Here is a 14,666-nt window from a genome sequence, read left to right as displayed (position 1 = left end):
AAATTGTTTACTTAAATATTTAATGATAATCAGATCAAAATATTATCAACATTTTTTTATTTAAATAACATATTAATGCATTATATACAGTGGGATTCAACAATTATGAGAGCAAACTAAGAAAAACATTTTTAGTTTTGAACAGTTTGTTCACGTACAGAAGCAATGTCAACTTAGTGATAACTGCATAAAATATTATGTAATTAGAATTGTTGTAAAGAAAGTTGTTTAAAATGAAATTGAAATTAATATTTTTCTCTTTATTAGCAATAATTTTGCTTATAAATAATTCTAAATTAACAGTGGATGGTGCAAAAATATTAGGTTTATTTCCATCACCAAGTAAAAGTCATTTAATATTGGGTCATGCGTTGTTAAAAGATTTAGCAAAAAAAGGCCATGAAGTGACTATGGTCAGTCCCTTTCCATTATCAAAACCAGTTCCGAATTATCGTGATATTCCAATGGCAGATTTATATAAAGTTATGCAGGCAGGTATGAAACTTTTTTCGATTTTTTATAATAAAATTATATTTTGAATAATTCTTTGTAGCATCAGTTTACCAAAAAAGCTTTGTTCTCATAATATAACAGATGTAAAGTTATTGGCCATATCCGAAGAAAATATTTAAATATAAACATCTCGATACTATCTCTAAATATCAGTGAAAACAATACTTTTGTGTATTGTAGATTATTGTTTGTAGTCCGCAAGTGTCGAATGTCCTAAGAGTGTCCGCAGATGTCGATCCTAATAAGTGACATTCAATTCTGAATATTCTCTTAAAAAAATCAATATTAATTTTCGGACCATCAACAGTTTTATTATTTATTTTAGATGACGGTGATGCTAAAGGTAATCAATTTTTAACAAAGTACTCTGGTCTAAGTCCAATAAATATCATTCTAACTGTGTATGAAATGGGCTATAATATATCCAAAGCAGCTATGGAAGATGCCAATGTTCAAGAATTAATTAAATCCAAGGAAAAGTTCGACGTTGTTATATCAGAAGTATTTATGAATGAGGTACTTTTCGCGTTTGCCGATCATTTTAAAGCACACGCAATTGGATTTAGCACAGTAGGTGCCACAGAATGGACAAATGACCTTGTAGGTAATCCCAATCCATACGCAATAACACCAGAATTATTTTTGGGATTCACGGATCGTATGACATTTTTTGAGCGCATCATTAATGCAGGAACTACTTTATTCAATGAAGGTGTGCTTAATTTTGTTCATCTACCAAAACAAGAGGATTTACGAAAAAAACATTTACCTCATACTAAACCATTGTCGGACATTTTAAACAATGTTTCTTTAATTCTACTAAATTCTCATCCAAGTTTGTCAAGCCCACGTGCATTAGTGCCAAATATGATAGAAATAGGAGGATTCCATGTTGACCCTCCAAAACCTTTACCAGCAGATTTGAAAAAAATTTTAGACGAGGCAACAGATGGCGTGGTTTATTTCAGTATGGGATCAAACTTCCAAAGTAAAGAATTACCTGAGGAAATTCGAAATGAATTTTTGAACGCATTTAGCAAATTAAAACAAACTGTACTTTGGAAGTGGGAAGATGATAAATTACCTGGACAGCCAAAAAATGTTAAAATCAGTAAATGGTTTCCACAATCTGATTTACTTGGTAAGAAACTAATTCAATGAGCAATTTATCGGCTATATAAAGTCATGCATATTTTAAAATTCAAGCGCATCCAAATGTAAAGATCTTCATGACGCACGGAGGATTATTAAGCACAACTGAATCAGTGGCACGAGGCGTTCCAATGGTTGGCATTCCAGTATTTGCAGATCAAAAATTGAACATGGCCAAAGCTGTATCACTAGGTTATGGCTTGAAAGTAGATTTCCAAAATATAACATCAGAAGCAGTTTACCAAGTTTTAAGTGAAATTATTTCAAATCCAAAGTAAGTTTCTTTTCCAAATTTGTTTCCGTGAATATATTAACAATTTCTTATTTTTAGATATTCAGAGAATGTTAAAAAACGTTCAGCTGTCTTAAATGATCGTCTTGTTCCACCTATTGATGAAGCAGTTTATTGGGTAGAATATGTATTACGTCATAATGGTGCTCTACATTTACGCTCCGCGCGAAAAGATTTAAATATATTCCAATACTTATTATTGGATATAATTGGACTGATTGGCGGTGTATTATTATTATTTTTATTAATAATTTTATTTATAGTGAAAAAAGTATTATACTTATTTAAGGCAAGCCCAAAGAAATCAAAACTTAAGAAAAAACTAAATTAAAAACTGCCGATTTGTACAAATTTTTATATTTTATAAAATAAAAAGTTTTAATTTTGTTACAATATATTCAGATTATTGTGAAGGTCAGGGCCCATCACTCAGTCCTGTGGTACGCCAGAAGTTATTGGGTATTCTTGCGTGGCTACTGTGGTTTGATCGATAACTGTTTTTGGGTCGAGATAGGTTTCAATCATGGCCAAACATATTTCATTTAAAATTTGTAGAAAAAAAATGTTTTTTATTATTTTGAAATTTTGTTTCAAAATTTCTCGCTCAGCTCCAGTGGCCCTATTGCAGTCTTGGACCAGAATACAGGATCCGCGCTTGAAAAAAAACCTGTATCCATCGGCGTAGTTTTGTGATATTCACTGACACTATATCACTATAAAGTGTTATTAGAATTGAATTTGAATTGCCGGAGGAAATGCAGCTATTGCCTTTGTACTGATGATGGAATTTTGAAAAAATTTCTTCAAATGTTCACCGTTCCTATCTAATAGATGTCAAAAATGACCATGGTTAAAATTTTTATATGAATATATATACATTTATTTGTCTGTAAACTCTCTAGCAGTCGCAATTTTTTTCCGATATGAATAAATTTTGGTATCAAGAAGTTTTTTTGTATTTTAAAGATCCAGTTCGTTAATGAAAAAAATCGGCAATTAAATAAGAGATGGGGGTGCGCAAAGTACAAAATTTTAATTTTTACAATATAAAAATATTTTTGTATTTTTTTATCAGTTTTAAGGAAAAAAAGTACTCTTGTGATTTTTTATCTAGGAGCTTAGTTTTCGAAATTAAAATTCGTGGAAAACGAAAAATGCAATATTCGATTTTAAGAAAACTGTGTTATTTATTTTTTTTTTTTTAATTTCTGAGGGAATTTGTTTAGTTAACGCAGCTCTTGCGCTACGAATTTTTATTCATGAAGAAGTGCTGCTTCCTGACGAAATATTACGATGAACAACTTCTCGATTAATAAATAATAAACATACAAAAATAACTGTATGTATGTACATCTGTAGTGGGGTTTTGATCAACATTGAATCAAATTCAATTTCAAGGTTTTATCATCTATGACGAAATGATATTTTTAAATAATTTCATTTAAAAAAAAAACGTCATACGGAACTGATTATTATATTGTTGTTAAATGACTTAATAACATAGTTGTCACAAAGTTTTTATATATTTTGTGTTAACAATGGATTTAAAAATATTACCATTGTGTTTATTTTCCATAATTTTATTATCAACTCAATATGAATCAGTAAATGGTGCAAAAATATTAGCTTTATTTCCATCAGCCAGTAAAAGTCATCTAATACTGGGACAAGCATTGTTAAAAGGTTTAGCGAAAAAAGGCCATCAAGTGACAATGGTTAGTCCCATTCCACTGCCAAAACCAGTTCCAAACTATCGTGATATTGTTATAGAGACGGATTTAAAAGCTGCAATGCATCCAGGTGAGAAAATTTCTGTATTTGCAAATTGGGTAGACGAACAAAATTCTCTTAGAATTTACATACACTGAATGTCAAACGATTTTAAGTGTGACAACATCTGAGGTAATTGCTTATTTCTAATCTATTGTAGATTCGTAAGAAAAAATGTAAAGTGATACGTGATAAGTTTTTTTTTTTCGAAAAAGTTCTGCGAAATCACGATGTTTTATGTAAAACATTTTGTGATATGAAAATTTAACATTAAATGTATGTTTTCTAAATAAATGTCCCTATATTCAATGTATATTTTTTTGGTAAATATCCTATATTCTTTTGATAAATGTATTTATTTAATAAATGTCCCTTGCTGACCTAATCAATTACCTCAGATGTTGACACGCTTGTCAATGTACGGAAAGATAGTCGAAGCTTAGTCTATGTATAACCATAAAGTCAATGAGTGTACATACCCCGCAAGAACCGTTTCTTACTATAAAAATTATCAACCCGTTATTTTCGTTATCTAAAATCATCTCTGTTTCATTCGAAGAATTAATTTTATAAATTTTTTTCAGGAGGGGAAGATAGCGGCAATAAATTCTTAACGCAAATAAGTAGCGTAAACCCAGTTAGTATTATTACGGCCGTATATGAAATGGGTTACAATTTAGCAAAAGTGGCTTTAGAAGATCCTAAAGTACAAGAATTAATAAAATCTAAAGAAACATTTGACATTGTTATACCAGAAATATTTATGAATGAAGTATTCTTTGCGTTTGCAGATCATTTTAAAGCGCAATTAATAGTATTTAGTACCGTGGGTGCCACAGAATGGACTAATGATTTGGTTGGTAATCCCAACCCGTACGCAATAACACCAGAAATATTTTTAGGTTTTACCGATCGTATGACGTTTGTTGAACGTATAATTAATACGGGAGTTACTTTATTAAATGAGGTTGTAATGAATTTTGTCCATTTACCAAAACAAGAGGAATTGCGACAAAAACATTTACCGCACACAAAACCACTATCGGAAATTAGTAAAAATGTTTCATTAATTTTGTTAAATTCTCATCCAAGTCTATCCACTCCACGAGCGCTAGTTCCAAATATGATAGAAATTGGAGGATTCCATGTAGACCAACCAAAGCCTTTACCAGCAGATCTGAAAAAAACTTTAGATGAGGCAACAAATGGTGTGGTTTATTTCAGTATGGGATCAAACTTTCAAAGTAAAGAATTACCTGAGGAAATTCGAAATGAATTTTTGAACGCATTTAGCAAATTAAAACAAACTGTACTTTGGAAGTGGGAAGATGATAAATTACCTGGACAGCCAAAAAATGTTAAAATCAGTAAATGGTTTCCACAATCTGATTTACTAGGTAAGAAAATCATTTCTTTACTTTTAATATTCTACCATGCTCTACCATAGTTAATATTTTGAAATTTTAGCACATCCAAATGTAAAAGTTTTCATGACTCACGGTGGTTTATTAAGTACAACTGAGTCGGTAGCACGAGGTGTTCCAATGGTTGGCATTCCAGTATTTGCAGATCAAAAAATGAACATGGCCAAAGCTGTATCACTAGGTTATGGTTTGAAAGTAGATTTCCAAAATATAACATCAGAAGCAGTTTACCACGCTTTAAGCGAAATTATTTCAAATACAAAGTAAGTTACTTTTCCAAATTTCGTTGTACGAATATTAACAACATTTTGTTTTTAGATATTCAGAGAATGTTAAAAAACGTTCAGCTGTCTTAAATGATCGACTTGTTCCACCGATTGATGAAGCAGTTTATTGGGTAGAATATGTATTACGTCATAATGGTGCACCACATTTACGCTCCGCTCGAACGGAATTAAATATATTCCAATACTTATTATTAGATATTATTGGACTCGTTGGTGGTGTTTTAATTTTAGTATTATTAGTGGTAATATTCATTGTGAAAAAAGTATTATCTTTATTTAAATCAAGTCCGAAGAAACTTAAATCTAAGAAAAAAACAAATTAAAACCGGTTAATAAAATGTTTAAATACTTAATTTTTGAATAAAATCAATCTTTTTTAACGTTTTATTATTCAAAATGTTTCATTTCATTATTTCTTACTACAAGCCTTTTATAACTCATTTTTAGTTATTTTGCGTTTGAATTTAAGGTAAGTACTTCTCGATGGAATGTATCAATAGAATGATAATACATTATTATGATAGGAAAAATGACATTAGTACCGAAAGATAATAAAAAGATGGAAGCAGAGCACAAATAAATTGATGTTTTTCCATTTAAAGTTATAAATAGAAATACAAAACACTTTTACAGTACACTTTTAATTAACTAAACAGTAACATATTTCACCTATAGTGAAGTAAATCTTCCAGATTTTGTTAATCAATTTAGGTAGAAGGCTAATTTTTTTTTTTATTAGGGTTTTTTCGTTGTAAAAAACCGGAGTTTTTTGGTTTTGAAACGTTCCTCACAATTTTTAGCACGCGGTGTCTGACAATTTATCTCTACATTGTTTTCTTGGGAGACGTTTTCTTGAATATCTCTGCTTTTATTGATCGGATTGAGACAAATGAAAAATAATTGTTTGTTATGAATTACTGCATCGACTTTGCCTGCTATCGAACCTTGAACATAGCAAAATAACCTCTAAGTCTCAAGAAAACCGCAATAAGAAAGTAGAAAAGATGTAAATTATGATAATAAAAAGGTGTGGTAAATATTATCTTGTAAGTGCAAGTGAAATTTATAAAATTTAAAAAGCCCCAACACAATTTTTCGGGTAAGGAACCCTAAACTCGCACTTGAAACATACATAAGACCACTTTCCATTAAATTACCTTTTTCCTTTGAGCATTCTCCAAATTGAACCGATTTTGAGGACCATCGTCTATATTTTTCAGTTGTTCCGGGTACGGAACCCTTAAATCGCTCTTGAAAGATAGCTAAGAACACTCTCCATTAAATTACCTTTCAAATCGAGTAATCCGTTTAGGTGCCACGATGCCACAGACAGACAGATCGTGGCATCGGGATTGTTCGGGGATTAAAAATAGTATCTGTGTATCTACTACCTAGTAGATATGTGTTATATTTTTAAAACTGATTTTTTTTTTTTTTAAATAAATATTTATCTAGGATAATTTTTTTGAATTCAAAATTACAATGTCATCCAGATAAAACAATTTTTTTTTTTTTTTAATATTTTATTGTAAATAAAATAATTGAACAACCTACTAACTTTTCATTAGTTAATTTTTATACTCTGTATATTTGTAAATATATATCAAGGTATACTAATTTTAGTCCCAAGTTTGTAATGCTTAGGAATATTGATGATGCGAACAAACTTTTTGTATAGGTGTTCATAAAATCACTTAATTAGTCCATTTCCGTTTGTCCATGCTCAGGACGTAAAAAGTGAGTTTGAGTTCGTAAAGGAGCAACATTTAAGATAGAAAAAAAGGTTAAATAGCAAAGATATTTCTGAATTTTTCTTCAAAAATTTTTTTGTAAACGTTGTTGTTTACCCGCGAAGGCGCTTAGGACAAAACTTTGGTGACATGTTTCCCCAAAACTTTAAAATACAGAGAGCAGAAAATTTTCAGTTGCCTTCAACTAGTGGTTATGTGTAAGATTCGTAATAAACAAAAACAAAATATAAAAAAAAATTTCGAAAATTTTCGAAAACCAAAACAAATGGCGACCGAAACGCCACCATAATAGGGGATTAAGTCATTTTTGTTTTATCACTTGAGATAAAGAATTCTCACTTCACGAATGTGAAGTTGGTTTTTAAAATCGTTCACTAGTGACGTCAGTAGTGCGTGGGTATCGCCATAGAGATTACATATAAAACTTTGTTTTGCTAAAAGGAGATGGACAGCTTTTGAATACAATCTTTGATTGCTTATAACTTCTTCGTTTTTTAATCATTTTTAATTTAACTTTCAAATTTTGTCATGGTAAAGGTCTAGTTTTACATTTGTATGGGTAATATGGCCAATTCGACATCAGAATTATCCTGTATTGTGTTGATTTCGTTATCTTTTCTAATTTATTAAAAATAAATGCAAGCACTGACGACATTCAACACTTTTTATACAAGGTATCGATTTATTATAGTTTGGTGATTTGAACGCTATAAAATTTTGAAAATATCTTTTAACTTTTAAAGGGAGCTGCACAAAATCAATGAAATTTTTGACTGAATTGGTCTAAATAGGTATTTTTTTCCAGCTATGCGTGTTATTGGTGATGATGATTCTCGACAATTAATCCCACGTAGTGCAACTATAATTGAATTTATAAAGCACTTGTACGACTTTTGGTGATCATTATAAGGTACCAATTATTGGATTCTCAATTGGTGCAATGATTTGGAACAATGATCATGTTGGAAATCCTGTACCGTATCGGGTAAAAGATATATAATCAAAATCGATTCACCCAGTCAAAAGTTCAAACATAAAAAAATACAGTCGAATTGAGAACCTCCTCCTTTTTGAAGTTGGTTAAAAAATACAGTCTTATTGATAACTTCCTCTTTTTTTTGAAGTCGGTTAAAAAGGAAACAAATTCACGAAAATTTCCGTCCGGCAAGGCGCGCAGAGTCAAGGATTATTTATTATTTTCAGTAATAAAATAAGAACATAAATCTTGTTAATAGTTATCTTCTTCTAAATTAAATTTAAATAATTAATTTACAGGTTGAAATTATTTTCAGTAATAAAATAAGTTATTATCTCAATCTGATTAGGTGCTAGTTTCATTAAATGCCATCTAAATTTAAATAATTAATTTACCGATTAAAATTTTTAGTTTCAATTATAAATAAGTGAAAACAAACAATTGCCTAAGTTAATTGTTGAAATACCGTGTATAGACAGTATTCATTACTCTGTCACATAACACATACATACATGTCACACATATATAACTGATATAGCCATAACATACATACTATATACAATTTGCGCATAATTTGCCCTCTCACGGGTAAACAGTGATGTTTACGAAAAAATGGCAAAAGTTGTTTACTTGTTTATAAGAAACTTTTTTTACATTTAAATTTTTGTTCTATCTCTAACGGTTTATAAAATGGGTCCTGCGGACCCAAGACTCAATTGACCTATGTTGCTCATTTACGAACGTGACCTCACTTTTTACGTCCTTAGCACGCTATAAAAATTTCAGCTTGATATCTCTTTTCGTTTTTGAGTAATCGTGATGACAGACAGACAGACAACCGGAAATGGACTAATTAGGTGATTTTATGAACATCTATACCAAAATTTTTTTCGTAGCATCAATATTTTTAAGCGTTACAAACTTAGGACTAACTTAATATACTATGTATATTTCATATATACATGGTATAAAAATTTATATGTGACTGTCATATTGTAGTGAGATACGAAAAAAACCGTTCTTCCAAAATCGAAACTAACCGTTCTTCCAAAAATAATACATATGAATTATGAATTTTTTTGATGTGTCATTCTTTCTCCCTAGTGTTTAAATAAGAAAAATTTTAACAAAAAATAAACCGACTTCAAAAAAACTATTCCAAAACAAATTCATAAGCACTAAAAAGTAAAAAAATTATGTATTCAAAATTATTGTTATTTTTGAAGTCAATGTCAGCCAAGTTATTGCAAAACTATTCTGTCACAGTTGTTTCCTGACACCGACTCCAAAAATAAAAATAATTGTAACTATATTATTTTTGTACTTTTTACTACATTTTTTTTTTCTTGGAATAGTTTCGTAATACAAATTTAAGATTTATATAGTTTTTTCATAGATGCCAATGTCAAAACTGGACTAAATTGAATTGCTTTCAAATAATTCATCAAAATCGGTTTACCCAGTTGAAAGTTTTGAGGTAATAAACATAAAAAAAATACAGTTTAATTGAGAACATTCTACTTTTTTGAAGTCGGTTAAAAAAATGAAAGACTGAGCTTCCTTACTTGCAGTCAAGTCAAACGGTATCTCCTTACAAAAAAAGTCGGTTAAAAAAATGAAAGACTGAGCTTCCTTACTTGCAGTCAAGTCAAACAGTATCTCCTTACAAAAAACAAAAACGATCGCCAATATTGAATTAAAATCAATAAAAACATTTTTTATAGCTGTAAATTAAATTGATAATTATACGTTCTACTTTTAGAAATCAAAAATATAAAATCCCTTAGATAAATAATGGAATTATTAGTATCAAGTATTTTTAAATGATTTTGTGCCTTATTTCTTATTCACTTTTTGAAGTCGGTTTTTAATAAAAAATTTGTTTAAAATAATGTATATCACATATGACAAGCACAAATTAATCTGTTATTTACTTTTCCTATTCTTAAGTTCAAATAATTAAAACATTATTTATCTTTTGAAAAATTTGGCATATACCTAATTTAATTAGAAAAGACTTGTTTAACTTGTTATTTGATATAATTATTAAAGAATAAAAAATGTTGGTAAAAATTTTAATTTGCGTTGCTCTAATTTTTTATCAATCGGTGTATTCAGCAAAAATATTAGGATTAAGTCCATCAGTCAGTAAAAGTCATACATTTTTAGCACAAGCATTATTTAAAAAACTGGCAGAACGTGGACATGAACTGACAATGGTTAGCTCATATCCGTTAAAGAACCCGCCAGCAAATTTTCGTAATATTCCTATGGGAGACGTGAAAAATAAAATTTTTGGTAAGTAACGGGAAACGAATTGTTTTTTTTTTTTGAAACTAACAAAAAAATTTGAATATTGTTATTTAAAACAATGGAAATTAACGGGTTCAAGTTACGATTATAACAGTTACGTAAAGTTCACGACTCTATTATTAGAGTAATATATTGTTGACGTTGTTTAAAAATGTTCAATGAATTTAATTAAGCACACTGGCGAAAAATATTGCCAATATATTTTGTGCTCACACTTTTCAGTATATAAAACGGCTAATACTACGAAACCCTATGTGTATCCTTGTACGACGTGCTCTTATATCATTTTCTTCTTCATAACTTCACCAAATATCAACTAAAATATAAAAAGCCATAACCAAATTTAAAAACGACTATTTTCTCGGCACCTAAGCATCAAAGACGTCAATCGATAGGTTTATTTTTGAGAGACTTTCAAGTTTAATTTTTTTTTTGCATTGTACGTCAACTTTTTTATCGCAAAAAACCGTTTTTTTGGCTTTTGAGAATGTTTCAATATTTACCTTAGCCCTTGATCAGCCGTAAACATTAACGCCATGTTATTTGCATTGTTTTCTTCTAAAACAACTTGTTTTTTTTGATTAATTTTGTCAAATTTTACATTGGACCTACGTAGATTAATTGGATTAATACCAATTCCTAGACGTTAAAACGTTTCGGAAAAAAGGTTATTAATTAACATGGTGCACTATCCCGTACTATACCCTATTCACTTTTTTAATATAACCTTATCAAAATATCATACTATATAGAATATTTGTAAATTTTTCGTCGCTACTTTTTACGAAAAAAGGAGCATACGTAATGAATTATTTTAAATTTTTATAATAGCTGAATATACTCAAAGTATATTATTACTTTTTATATACCCTTTTTTCTCGGTGTTAACACATAATATACACTAGATACCACTACCATTTTCTCTTAAAACAAAGTGTTAACAAAAAAAAAAGACAAATTACATTTTAACAAATAATTACATTTTTTAGAATTGAGTGGGTACACTACCAACCAGCAGTTATTAAACTTCAACAAAGGTCATTTCACACGGATAAAAAAAATGTACGACTTCGGTTATGGCCAAGCACGCCTAGGACTAGAGGACCCTCAGGTACAAACATTAATACATTCAAATGAAACATTTGATTTAGTCATTTGTACTGTCTTCATGAATGAAGCGTTCTTTAGTTTAGCTGATCATTATAAGGTACCGTTAATAGGATTTGGTGTATTTGGTGCCAACGAATGGACGAATAATTTAGTTGGAAATCCAAATCCATATGCAATCGTACCTGATTTATTTTTATCATACACCGAACATATGACATTTAGTGAACGATTAGTGAATACAATAGTCTCTATTGCAAGCGGCCTATGGCATAATTATGTACATTTACCACGGCAAGAAAAGTTACGACAACAATTTTTACCACACACCAAACCAATATGGGAAACTTTAAAAGATGTTTCGTTAGTATTTTTGAGTTCACATCCAAGCTTAACAGATCCACGTGCTTTAGTTCCGAACATGATTGAAATTGGTGGATTCCATGTAGACGCTCCAAAATCATTACCAAATGACTTGCAAAAAACATTGGATGATGCCAAAGATGGTGTGATTTACTTTAGCATGGGAACAAATGTTGTTGGTAAAGATTTACCAGAATCACATAGAAAAGCACTTTTGGACGCTTTCAGTAAGTTAAAACAAACTGTACTTTGGAAATGGGAAGATGATAAATTACCAGGTCAACCGAAGAATGTTAAAATTAGTAAATGGTATCCGCAAGCAGATTTATTAGCGCATCCAAATATTAAACTTTTTATAACTCATGGTGGATTGTTGAGTACAACTGAAGCTATATCACGAGGTGTTCCTTTGATTGGAATTCCTGTTTTTGCTGACCAAAGCTTAAATATGGCCAAGGCTCAAACATCAGGCTATGGAATAATGGTTGATTATTATAATGTCACTTTTGAATCCATGAATTGGGCTTTGAATGAAGTTCTTAATAATCCAAAGTAATATTTTTTATTTATGGTGTAAATTTATGGTCAAAGTAAAATTATTTCCTAATCATTGATATTTTTTTAGGTACACGGAAAATGTGAAATTACGATCTAAAGTGTTGAATGATCGACTTGTCCCACCAATAGAAGAAGCTGCATATTGGGTGGAATATGTTTTAAGACATAAAGGAGCTCCACACTTGCAATCTGCTCGAAAAGATTTGAATATTTTTCAGTATTTACTGCTTGATATTTTAGGATTTATTTTAATGGTTGTAATCAGTATTTGTCTTTTAATTTATTTTGTAGCACGGAAGGTAGCCAATTTTTTTAGAAAGAAAGGCAATCATTCTAGGAATGAAAAGAAAAAGCAATAAAATTATTATAAATAATCTTAATTTTTTTTAAATAAAAGTTTTTGAAATTTTTTTTTAATTATTATTATTTTTTGCTTCGTTATTATCGTTAAATTAATAAATTCATTATGATAATTTCATTTACTTCCAGGATCATGATAATTATAATGCATCATGATAAAAATTATTTTTTTAATGCACTAGTACTAAAATGATGTTTGAGAGTATGAATATTAGAGCAGAGAAATTATCTAAATAATTACATTCATTTAAACTAATTGCAGCATGTTTCTATCACAAGTTTTTTTAATTTACTTAGTAAGACTTATAATAAACTAACGAAAGTACACGAGTAGACCTAAAAATTTCCGAAGTGAATATTTTTTTGTTTACACCTTTACTCGCGTGATGAAAGAAATTCTCACAATTTCTGAAGAACTTAAAAAAAAAATTTTAACTGTAGTTGGATTAAAAAAATCTGAAAAATTCATAACTGGAAAATGGATAAAATTATATGTAGAACGAAAAAGTTTGAAAAATCAGAGTTCAAAGATTCGATATGAATTTTTCACAAAAGACGTATATAAAAGGATGATTAATTGATAAAAAAAATTCAAATATTTTGGATCATTTTTTCGGTATCGAAATACCTTAGTTTAGTTTCATATAAAGCTTTTATACTTTTCTGAAAGCTTTCGGTAACCCTGCCTCCTCTCGAAGGATTAAATATTGGAATTGTTCATCATGCAGCATGCGGTATAAAACCGTAGCCATCTTTTTTATGAATTCCGACTCCATACTTATACATTATATTCCTATTTCTAACTACAGGCGGCTTTTTATATCGAACAAGCCTATTTCTAACAATGGTGTAAAGTTTTGTGATATAACTTGGAAAGAACTTGACCCCGTGAAGTCCATAATATTTATTTACGAAATTTACGTGATTATCATTTATAGCGATAAAAATTAACTAAATAATAAATAAACAAATTTTTTTAATAAATCTTTTTGTAATTAAAAAAATTCAAGGAAAAATTAGAATAACGTCCATGTTTTAAGTAGCATCACAGAAAAAAAAATTGAATTTCAAGACGCGACGATATAATTTCGGTTCGATAAAAAATTGAGATAAATCGAGAACGATGTGCCAAAAGTCCAAAAGTCGAAATAACTGAACGATTCAAAATTATAAAATGTGAACCACATATGCTATGAACTACTAATTAACTTACTGTACGAATTACAAGCATACAATTGTTCGGATTACTTTTTGACAAATTTTTGAAACGTGTTATTTTTCGCTTCTGCCATCAATACTGCCTAAGAAAAACAGAAAATAATTTTGTATTCTTGTAGATAATATTAAAGAAAATTTTATGAGAAATAAAGGTCTTATACCTTTTAGCAAAATTCATTAGATAATAAATATTGAGAAGTAGAGTGAAATTAGTTTCGGAAAAATTGGTGCATACACCCTGCCATAATTTTATATAAATGGAGTGGTGTAATTATTGTAAATGCGTATTTCGACTAAAATGTGGTCATCATCGGTACGAATTAGCAAATGGAAATTATTCTTCTAAGAAATGTTACTCGTCGTTAAAGTTCTGCTCCAGAATTCTCGAGAAATTTTTCTTTAGTCGTGACGGGAAAAATAATCTCAATGTCAAATCAATTTCGTGCACTAGGTAACTAAAAAACTAAAATAACAGGAATATAGCATGTAGATAATAGAACTCAATCTATTTTAACCGAAGTTTCCGACAAAGTTAATTCTGGAAACTAAGATAAAGAAGGGCACCTCCAACTTGACAATGAA

The 14,666-nt window shown here is 29.6% G+C and overlaps 2 protein-coding genes across 2 annotated transcripts; both read left to right on the top strand.

Annotated features, from left to right (window-relative positions):
* The first annotated feature begins 218 nt into the window (after positions 1-218).
* Positions 219-5,771, top strand: LOC123292782. The gene is made up of 8 exons (XM_044873497.1): positions 219-495; positions 839-1,654; positions 1,720-1,939; positions 1,997-2,281; positions 3,462-3,757; positions 4,312-5,124; positions 5,195-5,414; positions 5,470-5,771. Exons 1-8 carry the CDS (start codon positions 234-236, stop codon positions 5,759-5,761), a joined length of 3,204 nt encoding a protein of 1,067 aa, XP_044729432.1. The 5' UTR covers positions 219-233; the 3' UTR covers positions 5,762-5,771.
* A 4,417-nt stretch (positions 5,772-10,188) lies between these two features.
* Positions 10,189-12,865, top strand: LOC123292781 (UDP-glycosyltransferase UGT5-like). Its single transcript, XM_044873496.1, has 3 exons — positions 10,189-10,463; positions 11,468-12,500; positions 12,574-12,865. Exons 1-3 carry the CDS (start codon positions 10,226-10,228, stop codon positions 12,863-12,865), a joined length of 1,563 nt encoding a protein of 520 aa, XP_044729431.1. The 5' UTR covers positions 10,189-10,225.
* Positions 12,866-14,666: the final 1,801 nt, after the last annotated feature.

The sequence above is a fragment of the Chrysoperla carnea genome, chromosome 2 (genome assembly GCF_905475395.1).
Source record: "Chrysoperla carnea chromosome 2, inChrCarn1.1, whole genome shotgun sequence".
Lineage (NCBI taxonomy): Eukaryota > Metazoa > Arthropoda > Insecta > Neuroptera > Chrysopidae > Chrysoperla > Chrysoperla carnea.
Note: the sequence above shows the minus strand (reverse complement) of the source record. Positions and strands in the feature narration are given on the sequence as shown.